The 19,852-nt window shown below is 50.7% G+C and overlaps 2 protein-coding genes across 2 annotated transcripts; one reads left to right on the forward strand and one right to left on the reverse strand.

The window, feature by feature from the left end:
• Positions 1–1,687: 1,687 nt before the first annotated feature.
• Positions 1,688–3,203, reverse strand: RBP5 (retinol binding protein 5). The gene is made up of 4 exons (XM_084306973.1): positions 3,123–3,203; positions 2,702–2,880; positions 2,081–2,182; positions 1,688–1,809 (listed from the first exon to the last, which is right to left on the reverse strand). Exons 1-4 carry the CDS (start codon positions 3,193–3,195, stop codon positions 1,756–1,758), a joined length of 408 nt encoding a protein of 135 aa, XP_084163099.1. The 5' UTR covers positions 3,196–3,203; the 3' UTR covers positions 1,688–1,755.
• Positions 3,204–3,793: 590 nt separating this feature from the next.
• On the forward strand, positions 3,794–19,713 carry CLSTN3 (calsyntenin 3; the record flags this gene model as incomplete). The annotated part of the gene is made up of 18 exons (XM_084305974.1): positions 3,794–3,878; positions 6,736–6,858; positions 7,817–8,012; positions 8,507–8,715; positions 9,022–9,171; positions 9,801–9,986; positions 10,479–10,748; positions 11,008–11,120; positions 11,200–11,362; positions 12,554–12,610; positions 13,379–13,536; positions 13,719–13,867; positions 14,344–14,570; positions 15,837–16,007; positions 16,588–16,733; positions 16,866–17,001; positions 18,595–18,812; positions 18,889–19,713. 18 exons carry the CDS (start codon positions 3,794–3,796, stop codon positions 19,057–19,059), a joined length of 2,928 nt encoding a protein of 975 aa, XP_084162100.1. The 3' UTR covers positions 19,060–19,713.
• Between the last annotated feature and the right edge of the window lie 139 nt (positions 19,714–19,852).

A 19,852-nucleotide genomic window follows, 5' to 3' on the forward strand; every position in this document is an offset into this window, starting at 1 on the left:
GAGACCACCATTTCTGAAAAGAAGCTGAGAGGCACTAGAAACTACTGAGAGATGTGTTACCAACAGGTTGCTGGTGGGAAGAGGGTGTTCACGTGCAAAGAATAGATGGGCAGAAGTGTTTTAGGATCATTTTTAAGGAAGCTGATCATTTCAGTGTGTTCTTGACAGGAATCTTATATCCAAGGGGCACTACTAGGAGTTCCTGGTGGCACTTTCATGGCAAATATCCCATGTGTTTGCTGCCCTCCACCCTGGTGACACCATCTGGAGTACTGGGAGAGTAGTTCAGCTGACAAAGCAAGGGTGGATAGCTTGAGATGCATCCATCTGGAGCAGCCAGACACATTGCCCATAGGCCTGCCTGGTTTGGCCAGCTTTTGGTGCAGAGCCTGAAATTAGCTGTTGATTGCACAGCCTAGAGGATATCAGTTTGGATGTGGTGAAGTGAGCTTGGTGTTGAGGATCAGAATCAGCTCAGAAGGACTCCTTGTATGTAGGAGCTTGAAAAAGGGTCTGTATTTTCAAGGGCTATGCTTTAGGAGCTTGAAAAAGGGCCTGTATTATTTCTCATCTTGAAAAGGGCCTGTATTTTCAAAACCTGCCTACTTCATGGCTCTTTGAGTGCCAGTAGCTATGTATTTCTGAGTAGTGAACATTTCAATCTTTTGTTTGGGGGAAACCCCAAGTTTCTTTCAGAAAGAACTCCCCGAGGGCTTTTGGGTGACATTGGTAGCAGGGTGATGGTTGGATCAGATGATCTTGAAGCTCTTTTCCAACCTTAATGATTCTATAGGTGCAGGTATGTGATTTTTTTTCCTGTCTTTGCACATCCCATCAGTTGTCCTCACTAAAGGACACCTCTGTCTCTGGCACTGGTCCCTCTTTTCAGGGGACCTCACCTCCTTTGATTCTCTCCCTTGGTATCTGAATGCAGAGAGGAGCTGTGGAGCGATGAGAGCCAAGGGGGGCAGTGCATGGGGTACTGGGACTAGAGGCAGTGGCTTCTTACACCTGGAGGTCAGCCTGAGCCTCCCTCCCCCTATGATCTTTCTCAAGAGTCCCTCGAACATGGTGAACGCGGGACTAGTCCCCTTGCCCCAGCCCTTGGAATTCACACCCAAATCCTCGCGGTCGATGGCCCATTTCTCTTTCATAGCTTGAGGACCCTGGTACCCTGAGAATAAACGTGACCCCTGCAAGCAACAGGAGCCAAGGATCCCCATCGGCGGCCGCAGCAGGGGCAGCCTCAGCCATCCTCACTGCCCCGGGGCACCACAGCCGCTTTCCGCAGGGGGCTGCCTGGGCGCTGCTTCGGCCGGGGGAAGCAGGAGGGGAACAAGGGAGGGCTGCGAGGGGCCGGAACGGGATCAGCAGCACCGAGTGCCCGCAGCCGCACTCCGGGGACCCGCGGTGCTGGGCGGTGGGGCGGCCCCCGTCCCGCTCCCTCCCTCCCTCCCTCCCTCCTTCCATCCCTGCCTCCTTCCAGCCCTCCCTGCCTCCCTCCCGGCTCTTATTCTGAAAGGAGCCTCCGTGCCCATCTCCCCCCACCCTCGCCGCCTCCCCCTCCCCTCCCGCGGGCCTGGCCCCGCCGTGACCGCCGGCCCCGGGGGCCCCCCCCCAGTCCCGTCCCGTCCCGTCCCGTCCCTCCCCGCAGAAGGAAGGAGGTCGCCACGCATGGCTCGGCTGGCTCCGGCCGTGTTTTGCTGCTTTAATCCGCGGCGGTTCGCACTCAAGAGCCAAGGGCATCCATCCTCTTCACTTCACTTTCTGGAAGACCTGGACGCAGACTTCGTCCTCGGCCGTCATGCGCTGCAGGGGGGGAAGGAGGAGACGGAGCTCAGGCTGCGGCCCTGCCTGCTCCCCCCATCCCATCCCCCCCCCGTCGGGGCACCCCGCGGGCTGCGAAGGGGCACGGCCGTCAACTTTTGAACCCTGCAGGCGGATGTTTATGGGAGGTGGTCATTGCTCCCGAGGAGCAGCTGCTGGAGCCCGAGAGGAGCTGGAAGGAGGCCGCGCAGGCTCGCTCGGGGCCCCCAGCACCTGCACCGTGTGCGCCCACCGCCGCTCGCTGCCTCCTCACCAGGTGCAGCCGGTCCCCCTCCAGCCAGTGCCTCCAGCCTCGGTTCCTCTTCTCTCCCAGCTGCTCGCACACCAGCTGATCACCCTCCCAGGACACGGTTGTCTGAAAAAAAACAAAATAAATAAACCCAAATGGAGGAAGGCACGGTCCCAACAAAAGCAGGTCCTGACAGTACAGATTCCCAGCGATGACTTCAACTGTTCCCATCAGACATGTTTTCAAACGCAGTCCCGGATCTGCTGTCTTTTTGGTAGCTCCTTAGGACTGATGGTAGGAGTTTGGCACTCTGGTAGTCCTCAGGACTGACTCTTTGTGGGGAATGGATGTCCCTCTGCCTCCCATGTGCAACTGAGCACTGACAAATGGGCTATTTCTATCTTTTTAAGGGCTTTATCCCAAAAGACTAGTACCCTCTGGATCCCGAAGTACTGGGCCTTTGGCTGTGTGGTGCTCATCCCCTTTGCTGTGATGTACTCATAGAATCAGTAACTCCTGGACGTGACGGGGCAGGCCAGCTCTGACCCGGGCTCTCACCTTGTTTGTGAACCAAAACCTAGACAAGTCCCTGAGGTCCTAGCACACCCCGGTCTGCCTTCCTCCAGCCCCGCGTGGGCTTCTCACCTGGCACTTGCGTCCATCCACGGGCCCCAGGTCCTCCTCAAACTGGACTCCCAGGTCGAAATCCATAACGTAGTCCCGAAGGGAGGTGATCGTGCGGATGACCATGTGATCTCCCGTGTGGATGATCTCCTTATCGGGCTTCAGGAGGCAAACCACTTTGCGCAGGACCACATTGATATCTGGAGGACGAGACGGCAGGGAGATCTGAGGGCTGCCTGGGCCCCCCCGCAGAGCTGTTTCACTCTTTAGCCAGGGAGCCCCAGCTCTGGGGGTACCTCCTCTCCCCCTCCCAGGGATGGGGGCAGACGGAAAAACCAAAGATTTGGGGTTGCCCAGATCCCTTCCTCCCCTTCCCAGATCCCGCGGGCTGACGCTTTTGGGGACCGAGGGGAGTAAAAGCGATGAAGGAGGACGGGGTTACCTAGAGCCCGGAGGTAATTGTCCATATTCTCCTGGGAGACGAAGCGGTAATACCCGGTGAGGTTGGGCGGCATCCCGGGGCAGAGCGGCGGGACCGACGGCTAGGAGCAGCGGAGAGCGGAGCGGGGAGCGGGGACCGGCACGGAGCGGGGCTGGGGCGAGCCGCCGGGCCCCTCGCTGCGCTAAAAGTCCCAGCTCGGGGAGGCGCGGAAAAAAACGGGACTGCCCCCGCTTCCCGCACCTCCGCCCGGCCCCGGGGGGGCGGGGGACAGCAGCGGGGCATCTCCTCCCCGCCGCTCCCGGGGACACGCAGCCCGTCGGGGCGGCTCCGTGTCCGTGTCCGTGTCCGTGTCCGGCTCCGGTGCCGGTGCGGGCGTCGGGCGCGCCCCGTCGAGCCGCGCGCCCCCGAGGTAGAGGCGCGCCCCCGCCGCACCTGGCCCCGCGCCCCCCCCCCCCTCCGTGCTCGCCGCCGCGCCCGTGACGTCACGCTGCAGTGCCGGGGCGGGGCCGAGCGGCACCGGGCGAGCGGAGCGGAGCGGAGCGGAGCGGGGCCGGGTGCCGGCAGCTCAGGGCGTGCCCAGCCCGCGCCGGGCCCCCGCCGTCCAGCACCGCGGCCGGGCAGCGACCCCCGCCGCCGCCGCCCCCACCGCCGCCGCCGCCGCCGCCTCCGCCATGGGCGAGCCGCGGCCCCGCGCCGCCGTCCTCCTGCCGCTCCTCTGCCTCTGCGCCGCGCTGCCCGGCGGCGCCGCCAACAAAGGTGAGCGGAGCGCCGCGGGCACGGACGGCGGCGGCGGGGCAGGGGCTGCCGAGCTCCGAGAGGAGACCCCCCCTCACCCCTCCCCGGCCGCCCCCCGCGGCGGGCAGAGCGGCAGCTGGCAGCGCCATCCGGCCGTGCATCCGTCTGTCCGTCCATCCATCCGTTCATCCATCCGTTCATCCACTCGTCCGTCCATCCATCCATCCGTCCACCCACCCACCCAACCACCCACCCATCCATCCACTCATCCACCCACCCACCCACCCATCCGTCCGTCCGTCCGTCCGTCCATCCATCCATCCATCCATCCGTCCATCCGTCCATCTGTCCGTCCATCCATCTGTGGTTGCAGTGCGGCTCCCCACTGTCATCTCTCACGTTTTGCCAGGGGGGCTCCGAGGGTCCCCAGCCTCTCGGGCTTTCTTTGCCCTTCCAAGCGCCCTCATCCCATTCCCCTCCCTCTACTTTCTCCGCCCGGCTCTTACCACCTGTTTTTTTTTTTTTTTTTTTTCCCTATATTCTCTCTCCTTTCAGCATTCCCTCCTCGTTTTCCCCATGTCCACCCGCTTGCCTTGCTTTTGTTTCAGTTCTTGCCGTGTGGGTTTAGCTTTCCTTCCTTAACATGCGGAGAGGGGATGTGTTGCATCTCCACAGATCCCTCTTGTCTCAGAAACACATCCTCTTATCTCCATTTTCCGATTCTAGTTCATGCATCTAGAATCTGTCAATAGGAATTATTCCACGGTTACGTGTTAATTGTGCAGGTTGCTTATATAAGGCAGTATCTTATGTGCTAAATAAAATAATAATAATAATAAAAAAGACCAAAACCAAATGCTACAGCTCTAGCGTTCTGCATGCAGATGTTCTTTGAACACGTAGGGTGATGGAGAAGGATGTAGGTTACTAGATCTGTGGCCATAGACACAGGCACGAGAAATTCATTCTAGGGGAGTCAGCGAGACAATAATCGGATGGGGTGGGGGAATCTGAAACACGCAAGGGTCATCAGGGAATGTGACATTTTAGTGTGCTTTTGGTGCTCTGGACAGAGCTACAGACAGTGTGCAGCACAGGGCTCTGTGTACACTGATACTGGCAGGGGCATTTTTTTGCACTGCTCGGGCTCCAAGGGACCCAGCTGCAAGGCAAGGCCCCTTGTGCTCTGTATTTTCCCTCACCTTTGTGAGTTGACACGCTGAAATATGTACCCACCTTTGGCAAATGATTTCGGTTTTGTAGGAGCTTTCTTGAAACTGGTGGGAGTCTGTATCCTAAAAATATCCCCTGAATGCACTTCTAATCCCCAAGAACTCGCATACCAAGAAATCAGATTGGTGATTCCCAAGTTGCAGGTGGATGCAGCAAAGGGTTTCTGTCTCTACCACCAGCTTGTTACCCCAGCAACAGGGCACATTCGGCATTTGTGGCTCTGGACTCCCACCTCGGTGCCGTGGTGCACGGGCTGGGACTGGCACAGAGCGGAATCTGGTGGGGGCAGCGGAGGGGTGGCGTGAGACGTGGGCACTCGCACACAGGAAGGATTCCTCCTGCATACTGAGCAGGGTGGATGTTGCTCTGGGTTTCCTACGCAATGCTCTATAATCTTAATCAATATGGGGAGAGAGAAATGCCAGCCCACACTCTTCGCTTCCACGCCGAGCTGTGGCCACCCGCTCTGAGCTGCAGTCCTGCCTGCTGGCCCATCACCCAGCTCCAGCAGCACGTCCTGGGCCTAATGGGCAGGAGCGATCGATGGGAGGGGATGCTGTCCCTTCTGAGCCAACACAGACGCCGTGGCAGTACGTGTGCTGCAGAGACTGAATCCACATATTGGCAGTAGTGCCCTTGAGGGGAAGGGCTCGGTCTCCTGCTCCCCACCAGCCATGCTGTGCTCAGAGTATGGCTTGGCTGTAATAAATCTCGGTCTCCAGGGGGGTGGGAGAGTGGGGGATTATCTGGGAATGGGGGTTGTAACTAGGACATGTAATATAATCTCTGAGGCCCATTTGGCAGGGAGTGGGCATGGGGGAGGGGTTTTTAATTTATAACGATTTTTTCTCCTCTCTCTCCCCCCCCCCCCCCGCCCCATCCCCCTTTATTTCTCCCTTTCCCTGCCCTGGAGCCGATGTGATAAAGATTAATTTGCTATTTCTGGGCCTGTGACATTTTTCAGAGCCTCCTGCTGGCGGCTGCCTCCATGCCAAGCCTGGCTGGGCTCCAGCCAACGGGATCAGCAAGGAGGGGCCAAAGGAATATGGTGCTCACCATGGAGTGGGGAAGGAAGGAGCAAGGGACTCAGCAGATTATATTATACATGTAGGGTGACTGTCTGAAAGTGTACCTGGACATATGTGTCAAGATCCTTGGCCTTAGTCCAGAGGGTGGAAGGCATAGGTGGTAATGGCTGCGTGCAAGACTTATCCCCTGGGGACACCCCAAGGGAAGGTGTCTCCTGGATCCTTTAATTATGGCTTCAGTGAGCCAAAGGCTTTAGCATTTGGAATCTTGCTCCAGAGTCAGACTACTCGTGTCTATTGCTCTCATTTTTGTAATTGCTCCAGCTTTCCTGGGCACCCAAATGCCTCTCCACGTGCTTCTAACAAGAGAGTAATGACAAGGCCAGAAGGAACACATCGTTTCGGGGGAGGTCTCCCAGGAGTGAGGTAGAACAGAACTGAAGAAAAATAGCTGTTTCTTCTCAGCCTACTTCAGCTTTCTTTATTTCCAGAGAAGGAGGTGGGGAGGGGTGGTTGCTACCTGCCACTGGATGATATGCTGCACTTTTTCTACTGAACCTGTCATTTTTGGCTAATACTATCCTGTGCTCCATCCCTTACCCCAAATTTTGTCTCAGCAAATAAGCACAAACCCTGGATTGAAGCTGAATATCAGGGCATCATCATGGAGAATGACAACACAGTCCTGCTCAACCCACCGCTGTTTGCACTGGACAAAGATGCTCCACTGCGCTATGCAGGTAGGTGGGCAGCAGCTTTGGGAAGGGTGGGAGGCAGGGAGAGACCTCCAAAGAGGCAGGGTCACATTCATCCCTGTGCTGGATTCTGTTCAGGAAACGATCACCTCCAAACCTCATTTCGGAGGAGGTCCCCAGTGAAGTCTGGAGCCAATTTGGGCACAGCTTGATTTAGGATCCTGTGAGCTGTTTCCCTTAGGGAGGGGAACTGAGGGTGGAGCCAGCTACTTTTTGACGCAGTTCTGCTATTTCCAAAGATCACATGCACAGCTCTGTGTCTGTGAGGGCTGGAGGAAGCTGGTAGGGCACAATTTGCTGGCAGTTCCACATCCCTCACAGGAAGCACGAATCCCTGAAAGTACAGCTAATGCTTTGATGCTTTTACAAGGTTTTTTATTCCTAGTGTTTGCTCCATGGCTGGAGCTTCTTCATGCAAGCCCCCTCAGCTTTGGAAGAGGAAAAGGGGTCCCTGTGAGCTGAGGTCTCAGATTTAGGTGACCTTATCTGTAATTCCCTGAGATACTGTGCACATCCTGTATTAGAAGGATGGGGCATCATGGATCTTCATGCTTTGGATGTCTGTCTGAAATATATGGCCTGTTTTGCCTCCTTGAGGGGTGGAGAGATGGACTAAGGTGCTCTCTCAGTACTTTGACAGTATAGCCGTCATACCCCCAGCTTAAGCCTTGTAGCCTCCAGCTTTCCTTGATGCTGGGCAAGAGATCTTGCTGTGGGAGTAGTCTCCAGTAGAGGGCAATCTACATCATGGATGTCTGTCTGTAAGAGCTGGTAGGAGGAACTCCTAGGAAACCAGCACCTGCACCACAATAAGATGATAATGAAGGAGAAAGGAGAGTGTAAGTTAGAAAGGAAGAAAATCAGGGAGTGGGAAGCAAAGGGTCATGTTGTGCTCTCCTCAGTGCTCTTTATTCTCCCCTTCCTCTCCACCTGTGGGTGCCAGGTGAAATCTGTGGCTTCAGGATCCATGGGGCAGGGGTGCCTTTTGAAGCTGTGATCCTCGACAAAGCTACAGGTGAGGGACTGATCCGGGCCAAGGAACCAGTGGATTGTGAAGCCCATAAAGAGCACACATTCACCATCCAGGCCTATGACTGTGGAGAGGGACCTGATGGAGCCAATACCAAGAAATCACACAAGTAAGTCCATGCAGTCGTTACTGCATGTTACAAAATGTCATCTGTCACATAAGTGCAAGTGAAAAATGCTGTGGGGCCCTTCCTTTAGCCCGGGTTAATTTTTTTTCTAGCCGTGATGCTGTAACTCGACATGTGAATATGACCAAACAAAAATGTGATGGCCCTGTGCACTGGCTGAGTCACACGAGTAAATACACCAGAAACCAGGACTGCTTGACAGTTGTGTCTGAGTGGTGCCTTACATTACTGAATACAGGCAGAAGGTCCAGATGACATTATCAGTCCTTTTTCTCTTCCTCTGCGATGGGAAACCATAGTACAAGCTCATATGTACCAACATTGCTGGGCTGAAATCCAGGTCTTTTTCCTTGTCCTTGCCTTTGACATCTGGAAGTCAGACTGGTACATTTTATGGGAGTGATGTAATCTGAAATTTGGGTGGTGTATGGTTCCTAATCAGGCAATAACTTCTTACTGATGTTTCTCTGCATCAGGGCCACAGTGCACGTTCGAGTAAATGATGTGAATGAGTTTGCTCCTGTCTTTGTGGAAAAGTTGTATCGTGTCGCAGTGACTGAGGGAAAGCTGTATGACCGCATCTTGCGCGTGGAAGCCATTGATGGAGACTGCTCACCACAGTACAGCCAGATCTGCTACTACGAGATCCTGACCCCCAATATTCCCTTTCTGATTGACAATGATGGTAAGTATCTGAACCTGCCACGAGCACATCACTCTCCCTTTTCTTCTCTGCTCTCCCTCTTCCAGTCCCATTTGCTGGCAGAACTGTGATACATGAACCACACTTCCTCTAGTACCACTCATCTCTCTCATGAAGAGACTCAGCAGCCATTTTGTGGGATGCTATAGCATATAGCAGAGTGTCACTGTGGGGGAACTCTGCCTTCATTTGGTTGTTTCTGTAGTTGATCAAAAATAGAGTGATTTCTAGAAGCAACGTGTTTGAAGAGACTTTCTTCTTCCTTGATTTCTTTGTGTTGCTAACCAGGGAACATTGAGAACACAGAGAAGCTACAGTACAGTGGAGATCGTCTCTACAGATTCACAGTAACCGCCTATGACTGTGGAAAGAAGCGGGCTTCTGATGATGCTGAAGTGGAAATCCAAGTGAAACCCACCTGCAAACCCAGCTGGCAGGGTATGAAACCTCCAGACATACTTTTGTCTTGCCTTTATGCTGAACTACTCAATCCTACTGATTGAAAATGTTTGTGTATACACATATAAATTTGTATATATATACATGGTTAAATTCTGGCACCAAACCACAAATCCTGCCTAAGGTACTGCAAAGCTACTGGAAGGCAATTGAACATGGGAAAAGCATTTCTTAGATTACTGTGAACTACTATGTATTTGATAAGCCTCATAGAATTCAATGTAGATTGCATTTGAGGCTGCTCATCTTGAAGATCTTTGGCTTTTTCAGAGGTGATGTCTGTCTACAGGGTCAGCTAAGTCAATGGAATTAAGGGGAAATCAACACAGCTAAATGTCAACTCTGCCTGATGAGAGACTGAAAATCCAGGGATTGATGCTACACTGGCACCAGCTGTAGAAGATGAGAATTTGGACTTTCTGTGCTTCCAGGAAATCTTCCCTTGCACTGATGCCAGCTGCATAAAGTTGATTTTCAGTGCAGAAGGGGCCAAAAATCTCTCTGTTCATGGGCTGGTGCATAGATGCCATTTGTGTGTGCCAAGCGTTCTGGCCCTGGGTCCTTGGCAGGACCTAACCCTTCTCTTCTCTGTCACTCTTCTTCATTAGGCTGGAACAAGAGGATTGAGTACACACCGGGTGCAGGCAGCCTCGCGCTCTTCCCCAGCATTCACCTGGAGACCTGCGATGAGCCCCTGTGGAACATCCAGGCCACGGTGGAGCTGCAGACTAACCACGTGGCTAAGGGCTGTGACCGGGATAACTACTCCGAGAAGTCACTGCGCAAACTCTGTGGTGAATCGAGTCTTTCCTGAGTGAAGGGCAATGGCAGCAAAGCACCCTGCCTGTTTCCCTGAAGGGATTCACGATGATACCTTTGTGCCTCATGCAGCAGAGCTGCTGGGACACACTCCTCATATCTGCTGTAGTCAGCAGGGCTGTGAGGACACCTAGCTCACGTGCTGTATCGAGCACAGGCATCCTGTGGGCACCCTACCTGTATTTGTAAGGGGCTCCCTGTACTTTCTGGGAAGCCGGAGGTTTATGTGCATTGTCTCATTATGAAGACATTATGCATTATGCAGAGTCTATGGGATATATCCTTTGGCACAGATGGAAAAGTCACCTTCCTCCTCCAGACAGGAGAAGGCCTATAGGCCACTCTCCCTCTCCCTGTGCCCTAGGACGTTACAATGAGCACTCTGCCACCCTCTTCTTCTGTGCCCTAGATCCCAGGCTTCTCAGACTCTTGTCCTCCTGACTCCTGACTCCTTCTCTTCTTGGTAGGTGCCGCCTCAGGAGAGATTGACTTGCTGCCTGTGCCTAGCCCCACGGCAAACTGGACTGCACGGCTCTCAGTGCACTACAGCCAGGACAGCAGCCTCATCTACTGGTTCAATGGCAGCCAGGCTGCCCAGGTGCCTGTGATGAATGGGCTGCATGCCCATGAGGGGCTGAGCGACCACTTCACCCTGTCCGTCTGGATGAAACATGCTGTAGTGCCCAGCAAAGGCAGGCGGGAAGAGGAGACAGTAATCTGCAGCACAGTGCAGAGCGGTGAGACACTTTTCCTGGGGAGGTGATGCTGAGCTGTTAGAAGGCATTGTCCATGCAGGTGGAAATCCCTGTGTTCCAGAGCAGGGCCTGGGAAGGGGTCCCTCCTTAGGAACATAGCTTCCTCAGCCTCCACATTTCCTAGGAGCAGTCAAGCCCACTGTGAACACACAGTGCTGAGTGCCAATCATGCAGTCTAGTGTGTTTCTGGGTTCTGGCTTTGAAGTATTGTATGTAATGCCCTTTGCTTGTCCCCTGGCAGAGGATGGCTACTCACATTACTCTCTGGCTGTGCATGGCTGCCGAATTGCATTCCTCTACTGGCCATTGCTGGAGAGTGCAAGGCCTGTGAAGTTCCTCTGGAAGCTTGAGCAGGTGAGGAAATGTTAACCTCTTCTCTGTGCTCTTTCTCCTCCTTCCCCTTGCTGATTCCTTCTTCTGCTGTATGCCATAGGTCTGTGATGATGAATGGCACCATTATGCCCTCAATCTTGAGTTCCCTACTGTCACACTCTACGTGGATGGCGTCTCCTATGACCCTGCCCTCATCCATGACAATGGCCTCATCCATCCTCCACGGCAGGAGCCTTCACTCATGATCGGAGCCTGCTGGACTGGTGAGTGCCCACTCCCTGAGCTGTGCTGTTTCCTTGTGGGAAACAAGGGAGTGGAGGGAAAGCCAGAAAAGATGAAAAATGGTGTCCAATACTAAATGATGCAAACCACATTGCAGCCATCTTTTCTCCTTGTTACCAAAGCCAGTGTGGTTCCTTCCCTCCTTATGGACCAAGCCAGCAGGCCGTGTTGATAATAACTCAGGTGTCAATGGCAGCTTTGTGGACAGCAGCAGTAGAACATGTGATGACAGTTAACTAGCTTTCATGCGGGGGAGAGTTGAAAATCTGTACCTCATTCAGGTGTTGGCCTTTCTATCAAAGTTTTTCACCAGAGAGCAGAGGTCATTATTTATGCTGCTGGTTGTATCGATGGTGATTTGTGTGTCTTGAGTTTCTTTATGGAGAAGTCACAAAACAGTCTGTGCAAGAGCTGGGTTGGAGAAGAAAGATCAGGATAGGAACATAGTTAAGCCACTACCAGATTAAAACCAGTTCTGTGGAGATATAAGTCTGAGGTCTTTCAGTTTTCCTGTAAGACTGGAGCAGAACAAAACTTAGGGACATGGTTTTGTGGGTAATATTGGTGGTAGGAGACAGTTGAACTAGGTGATGTTGAAGGTCTTTCCAACCTTAATGATTCTGTGATTCTGTTCTATGAAAACTAAAGGAATATGCCTGCTCCTTGACTTCATTCCAGCAGAATTTGCTAGTAAGGTCAAACATTTAATGTAGTCTTGCTTCTCCCTGCACAGGGATCTTCCCACAGCTCTGTGCTTTCTACTGGCCTTTTGCATCCAACAAATATTAATCAGCTTGGGATACCCTTCTGAAACCATCTGAATTTCAAAGGAGTGCTGAGAACATGGCTTGTTGAGAACACAGCAAGGACCACGTTACATAAATGGGAATCACTTAATTCCTAGAATAGATATTGCTGGGAAAGGAGGAAAAAAGCCCTATATTTTCCTCTTGTATTAGTTTCAGTTTCAACATCCCTTTATGAGGGGGGACACTGCCCTCTTTCATCTGTGTTGTGCTGTCTCTAGGGTTGAAGGGTGCACTGCTTGGTACGTGAGTCCAGAGCTGTTCTTTCGCACTGGCTGATATGGGTAATTGTATAGAAACATGCCTGACCCTGTAACTACCCTCTTCCAATGTATAATTGCTTGTCTGAATGTTCTCCTTTTACAGAGGAGAAAAACAAAGAGAAAATCAAGGGAAATGAGAATTCCACTGATACTGTACAAGGTAGGGAAAAGAAAGAAGATGATTCTCTTCCCCGCTTCACCATGCATGACTATATCACTTCTTGCATGGTGCCTTCCTTATACAGCTCCTTGATCCTGTCCTGCCACCTCCTGCCATTTTGGGAAGAAAACCCTTATTATTTGGCAGATTGGTCCTTGATACCTGTAGAGCATGAAAATGCTGGTAGGACTACAGCCTGCTTTGAGAAATGGAGTACGCTTTTGATGTGAAGAAAGTGTCCTCATGCCTGGTCATTAAAGTTGGTCTCTGAAGAACACAATAGCCATTGGAGACATCAGGAGATGTCACCTCATCCCTAACTATCTGTGGAACATACAGTTTCTTTTGAAAGCCCTCACAGGAAGCAGAGTTAGAAGGGGACAAGAAATTGTTTCCATCTGGCATTCAGTGGTTTAGCAGAAACTTCTCTATGCTACCTACCTGTCACTGCCCTGGTCTTTCTGTTCATCTTTTCCCTACCTGGGATTCCAAAAATTGTCATCTACTCGCTTCAGTATTGTCTGTCTTTTTACTGCCTTTTTCATTTCTATGTTCTGTGCACCCCTCTGTTCTCTCCTACCTCCCTTAACATCTTTGTGTCCCTCACACTGTGGCTTTTGTTGTCTTTGCTCTTCCGTGTCCCATGCAGTCATCTGTCTCTCTATCTCTCTCGTAAGGGAGACAACTGTGTGTCCCTCACTTTTCTGTTGTCTTTGTTCTCTTCCTCACCATGTCTCTCACACCCTCCACGTCCCATGTTTCCCTCAGGAGATCCTCTGTTGATACACCACTACTTCCATGGTTACTTGGCTGGCTTCACTGTGCGCCCTGGTAGCTTGGAGAGCCGGGAGGTTATTGAATGCCTGTATGCCTGCCGTGAGGGGCTTGATTACAGTGACTTCGACAGTCTGGGCAAAGGGATGAAGGTATGCCCATCTGCCCAACTTGCATGGGTCTCCTCCACTCTCCTCCCTGGCCTTGCTTCCCAGGACTTTGCCTGCTCCCCCACCTCGGACAGCTCCCCACCTTTCTCCTTGGTGTCTCTCATAGCCTGGGTTCTTGGCATTTGCCAGGGAATACTAAGTATTTTCTTCTTGTCCGCTTCTAGGTTCATGTGAACCCCTCTCAGTCCTTGCTCACCTTGGAGGGTGACGATGTGGAAACCTTCAACCATGCAATCCAGCATGTGGCTTACATGAATTCACTGCGCTTTGCTACCCCTGGAGTCCGGCCACTCAGGCTCACCACTGCTGTCAAGTGAGTGAATAAAGCAATACCCCTGGCTAGGTTCAGCAAGAGGATTACATCTCTTCTGACTAAAATTAAACCTCACCTTGTATTTAAATTCTAAGTGATGGTCTTGAAATGGGTAAGAGTCTTTCTGGAAATAATTATTAAAGTATCCATTTGGGTACTTTAATACTGGGGTAATAGAGTCCATGGAGGTAGCAGAACTTCTGCCTTTGCTGATGGTGTTTCAGGCATGTGGGCTGGTTTTAATTTTCTCTGTGGTGTGCCGATATGACCAAGTCACCTGAAAGCCAGTGATTCCTACCATACCTCTCTGTCTGGCACAGCAGGCCACAGGGAAGACTACCAGAAAAAAAAAAAAAAAAAAAAAAAAAAAAAGATATTGCCTTCGCTGCCAGTAATGGGCATGCTCTTTCACAATGCTCTTTCACAATGTTGGTGGAAAGCTGGGCCAGCTGATGCTTTCTGCTTCTCTCCTTCAGGTGTTTCAGTGAAGAGTCCTGTGTCTCCATCCCTGATGTGGAAGGTTATGTCGTGGTGCTACAGCCTGATGCCCCCCAGATCCTACTGAGTGGCACTGCCCACTTTGCTCATACTGCATCAGACTTTGAGGCTCCTGATGGGGTCCCCCTTTTCCCCAACCTCCAGATCACCTGCTCTATTTCTCACCAGGTGGAGGCCAAGAAAGATGAGAACTGGCATGGTACTGGTGAGTGGAGTATGGAGAGAGTCAGAGGAAAAATGGAAAAACCTGCAAGTGTTGCAGAGGAAGTAGAACCCCTGGTTGCACCCAAAACAGGAGGGAGTTTATAAATACAGAAGCAAGGCACACTGTGTGTTAATATGTAGGCTAATTGGTTCTTATCCCTTTCTGCTCCTCCCTGTACATTTTCCATCCAAACAGTTCCTTGCCTCACTCTCTGCTCCATCTTTCCCATGCTCATTCCTAATCCGTTTTACATTTTACCTACATTTCTCTTTACTGAATCCAGCTCTGGATATCTTGCCTGTTACTTTCTCCACTCCTGCACTTACTCAGTCTCCTCCTGTTTCCCTTATTTCTTGCCCCCTCCCACAGCTATATCAGGGGAAGTTCAGATTAGGTATTAGGAAAACGCTCTTCACTGAGAGGGTGGTCAGGCACTGTAACAGGCTCCCCAAGGAAGTGCTCAAGGCCCCAAGTCTGTCAGCATTAAAGAAACATTTGGCGAATGCTTGCAGATACATGGTTTAACTCTTAGGTTGCCCTCTGTGGAGTTAGGAGTTGCACATGATGATCCTTGTGGGTCCCTTCCAACACAGAATATTCTGCGATTTTGTGATTCCTGTATCATTTGTTCCTTTGAATTCCCCTGTCAGTTTCCTTACACCCTAAATTATCTTTTCCCTCAATTCCCTCCATCATCCTCGGATTACTTCTCTACACTCTATGCTCCACATATCCTTTCACTCCAGTTGCATCCCTTTTGCTAATAGGATTTTTTTTGCTCATAGCTTTCTGTTCAGCAGCTTGAGCTTCTTAGAGAAGGTTGGTCTTGCCCCTGCTGAAAGCGATTAGTCTTTGAAAGTGGTTGCCATTTTAAATAAGATAAGATCTCAAACTTGGTTACCAGCAGTTGTGAGAATGGAAAGCTTTCAAGAGCACTCAGGGTCTGTCAATGTGTGAAAATTCGTAATTTTCAGTTTGCCAGTGCCAACAGTCATTACAGCCAAGATATGTTACCATGAACTAGTCCCACAATAGTATGTTGTTCCAAAATATAAGTGACTTAGTCATGTACACAAATAATGTCGTTAGAACCAGGGGGACTCTTCCAGCAAGTAATTAGACTGTCAGTGATTTTACTCAAGAAAAGTGCTAGCCAGAGAAAGAGAAGTCATTACTTAGGATATGAGTATGTCTAAGTGGGTACCATTCCTGCTTTCATTTCTGGCTGACTGGCTTCTGGCCGTTTTCTTTCCCTTTGCATCTCAGTGACAGACACACGAATGTCAGATGAGATTGTGCACAACTTGGATGGCTGTGAGATCTCCTTGGTAGGAGATGACCTGGACCCAGAGAGGGAGTATCTGCTTCTGGATGGGGCAGCGCTGCAGCAGCGGGGCCTGGAGCTTGTTAACACCTCTGCCTACCTGACTATCACAGGTATGTCCTCCTTGGCCACCAATGTCTATTTATGCCTCTTTCACTGCCTGTTAGGCATCACAGGGAGAAGTACTTAGGGCAATGTGTTGGTGTACTTTGTGAGACTGAGATATAACCATGTGCTGAACTCCTGGCTTTTGAAGTCTATTTCCCTTAGGAGGTGACTCCTCCAGCACACAGTGCTAGGATATGGTATCTGAGCTCTGATTCAGGCTTGTATCACTCCTCCTGACTTAGTCCCATTGCCCTTAGGGTCTGGTTTTCTTAGATACCAGTAGTATTCTGTGTGAAATGATTGGGGGACAGCACATCCCAGAGGTTGTGGACTGCTGCAATGCTTACGTACTGTGCAGAATTTAACAGGGTGGTTGTCCTTGATCCTTTCTTCCCTTAAGTGTGTTCTAGCAGTGCAAGCTGGGATTTCATCAGATCATTTGCAGACAGCTCCAGTTCTAGTCCCTTCCCATTAACCTAACCTTGGATTTCTCTATAGCTCCTAGTTGCTACAGGGTTATGAGACCAGATGACTTTCAAGCAGGAGCTTCCTGACCCTACAACAATTATTTCGTCTTGGTTTTAGGGGTAGAGAGCATTGCAGTTTACGAGGAAATACTACGCCAGGTCTCATACCACATCAACCATGGTGCTGCTCTTTATGAAAGGAAGTTTCACCTGTCCTGCACGGAGATGAATGGACGCTACTCCAGCAATGAGTTTACTGTCGAGGTACAAGATCAATACATGCACAAATACATTTGTACATGCATGGGGAGATCACTGTGGATAGGAATGCACCCAGTGTAGACTCTATCACAGTGAACACAGGGCTGAATCTCTCTCACTCTGGTCTTTCTGCAGATGAATGTCCTCCACAACATGAACCGAGTTGCTCATCCTAACCATATTCTGAGTTCTCAGCAGTTCATACATCGAGGCCATCATTTACCCCCAGAGCTATCTGGCCACAGCTTGGCAAGCACCCATAACAACGCTAGTATGTAACACACTTTTGGTTTTACTCCTTTAGGTCAGGATGTTGATTTTGTGATATCCTGTTAGAACTTACAGCAGGGCATTGCTTGCAGACTCCCTTTACCCATCTTACTGTCTTGTCCCACTCTTCATTAGCAAATGGACTGCAGTCTGTGTCAAATTGTGTTTTAGAGCTTGGTGCAATAATTCTCCTCTGGTGCATTGCTTTCCTGACGCAGAAGCAGTCTGAAACCTACTACTTGTCTAAAAAGAGCAACTGTAAGCTTGTACTATTTCATTCATGCATCTTGCAAAAGTGCTCTCTGGGGCTGGGTAATGTAGTCTCAAAAGGAAGTTTCAACAGCGGGAGACAAATGACAGTCAAGACTGCCACTGCTCCAAAGAGAGATGGGACCAGGTGGTGATCAACGAATGCAGAAAATATGATAGTGATAGGACAAGAGGGAATGGCCTGTAGTTGTGCCAGCAGAGGTTTAAGCTGGAAATCAGGAGACATTTCTTCTCAGAAGCAGCAGTCAGGCATTGGAACAGGTTGCCCAGGGAGGTGGTGGAGTCACCGTCCCTGAAGGTGTTTAAGGAAATGTACCTGGTGCTTAGGGACATGGTCTAGTGGGTGATAATGGTGGTAACGGGACGGTTGGACCACACGATTTTGAAGATCTTTTCCAACCTTAATGACTATATGATTCTAATTGGCTCTTCTGAAAAGCTCTAGGAGTGTTTAAGAGGACCCTTTGTTGGTTTTGGCCCCCTGTTGTAGAGAACATGGAAAGCACCTTTGTTTCTAGCATTTACTGCAGTTTCCTGCAGCAGCTCACCCAAAGCTGATCCAGCCCTGCAGCTGGAACTGAACCACTGCTGGGACAGCACGTGCTGGGAGAGTGCTGAAAAATCACCCCTTGCTGTGTCCTTCCCCAGCTCTGCTTGATCTCAGCAGAAGCAGTAGGAAAAGTTGTCCCTGCTATATAGAGTTCCCCAAAACAAATCCATGGAGGGCCTGGGTAAGTTTTCCAGGAAATGGGGTTATCTAGGGAGTGAAGGCTAGACATACAGGCTTAGAACAAAGAGGAGAGAGCTGGTCTAAGGCTCTTAGATGAATTTCAAATTTTCTCTTGTGGAGAAGCCAGGCTTTGACTGTGGTACTAAATTAGAAGGCTATTATAGTATTCTGACCTGCGTGCAAAGCACACTTCTGGGTTCTCTGCTGCTTGCACAGTATCACACTATGAAAACTGTCCTCCTTAGAGACTCTCTCTAGTGAAAACCTCTCCCTCCCAATGAGCAGATACAATGACAGATGACCACTATATGACATATTCTGGTAACTTCTGTAGATGAAGCTACGCAGAGTCTACAGGCAAGCTGACATTAGAAAATGCCTGGACCTAGGCATCCTGGGAAACATCGAGCAAGGATAGAGCAGCCAAAGGCAGGAACTGCCTGCGCCCAGGGGAGCAGAAGAGTCAGGACATGTTCTTGCTTAGACTAAAACCCCACACTCTGTCCAACAGCTCCAGTTCCTGCAGGTTAGGCATTGGTCAGATTGGAAACGTTTATGTGAGAGACGGTAACCACACCTTTTCTTTCTCCAAAGTGGTCCCCAGCGCAGCCACTATCATCATTGTGGTGTGCGTGGGCTTCCTGGCACTCATGGTGATCCTGGGCATCCTGCGCATCCACTCCCTGCACCGAAGGGGAATGGGGCAAGAGGTCCCGGGGGCTGCTGCAGGAGGACACACAAGCACTGGCAGCAAAGATAGCGACATGTTCTGGGACGACTCAGCCCTTACCATCATAGTCAACCCCATGGAGGTAAGGAGCAATCACAGAAACTTGGGCCTCCTGGGTTGCTAGATCCTTCCCCTTACGACATGTCTCATCTCCACAGTCCTACCAGAGCTGCCAGGAGAGGGCAGCAGAAAACAGTGAGGGAAGAGCTAATAAGGACATGGAGGAAGATGATGACAGCACTGACTCGGAGACACCCGACTCCCCAGACAGCAATGACGTGGACGACCGACACATCATTGGCAAAAGTGACAGCTCTCACCGCTATTAGGAGCTTTAAAACACCCGTCCAATGGATCCCCAAAAACATATGGCTGGAAGGAGGAGGTGTCTTACTTTAACTTCCTCCTTCCCCCACCTTGTACATGTTCTCCTCCCTCATGTGTCATTTCTGCCTCCCGTGTTCCTTCATCTTCCGCCATTCTCATTGTGGACATCCCCCACATTACTGACCCCACATTTGGCTCTCCTGAGACACATATTTGGGCACTTGCACATGAGAGTGGCACAGTTCAAACTATGGTGAGGAAGGAGGGGCTTGGAAAGAACGGAAAATTGGAAGGAGGAGCCAGCCACAAGGCTCAGAGTGGGCTCTCTCACAACCCTTCCCCAGATACTATATATATATATTGTATATTTTTCCAATGTTGTCGTTTGAGGTTTATTCTCGTTTCATGCAAAAAAAAAATATCAAAAACTAAAACAAAAAAAAAACAAACACCAGAACACTGCAGCTTGTGTCGCTTTGTAAAATTGTCAATACTCCTAAACTAAATGAATGATGATAAGAAGGATGAGGAAGCAAAGTGGATTTTAAAATAAATGGATTTCAAATAAAAGGTTCAGGGTTTCTGCAGTTTTTCCACTATAAGCCGGGAAATAAGCAGCCTGCGTAGCCGTTAATGTAAGACTGGAGATCATCCAGACCATATATTTACCAAATTATTGCCTTATCTTGGAGATGTGTTGTATTTTTAAGTGTATGTGTTGGAACAATTGAGACATCTCTGCATCCCTCCCCCCCACACCTTTTTGAGTCAAAATACTCTCTCTGTAAAGACAGT

This window comes from Netta rufina, assembly GCF_964035555.1.
Source record: "Netta rufina genome assembly, chromosome: 1".
NCBI lineage: Eukaryota > Metazoa > Chordata > Aves > Anseriformes > Anatidae > Netta > Netta rufina.

Coding starts and splice junctions, on each gene's coding strand:
- RBP5 (XM_084306973.1), bottom strand. CDS start 3,195: ATGCCGCCCAACCTCACCGGGTATTACCGCTTCGTCTCCCAGGAGAAT. Junction 2,881..3,122: donor CAATTACCTCCGGGCTCTAG/GTAACCCCGTCC, acceptor CTCGTCCTCCAG/ATATCAATGTGGTCCTGCGC. Junction 2,183..2,701: donor TGGATGGACGCAAGTGCCAG/GTGAGAAGCCCA, acceptor GTTTTTTTTCAG/ACAACCGTGTCCTGGGAGGG.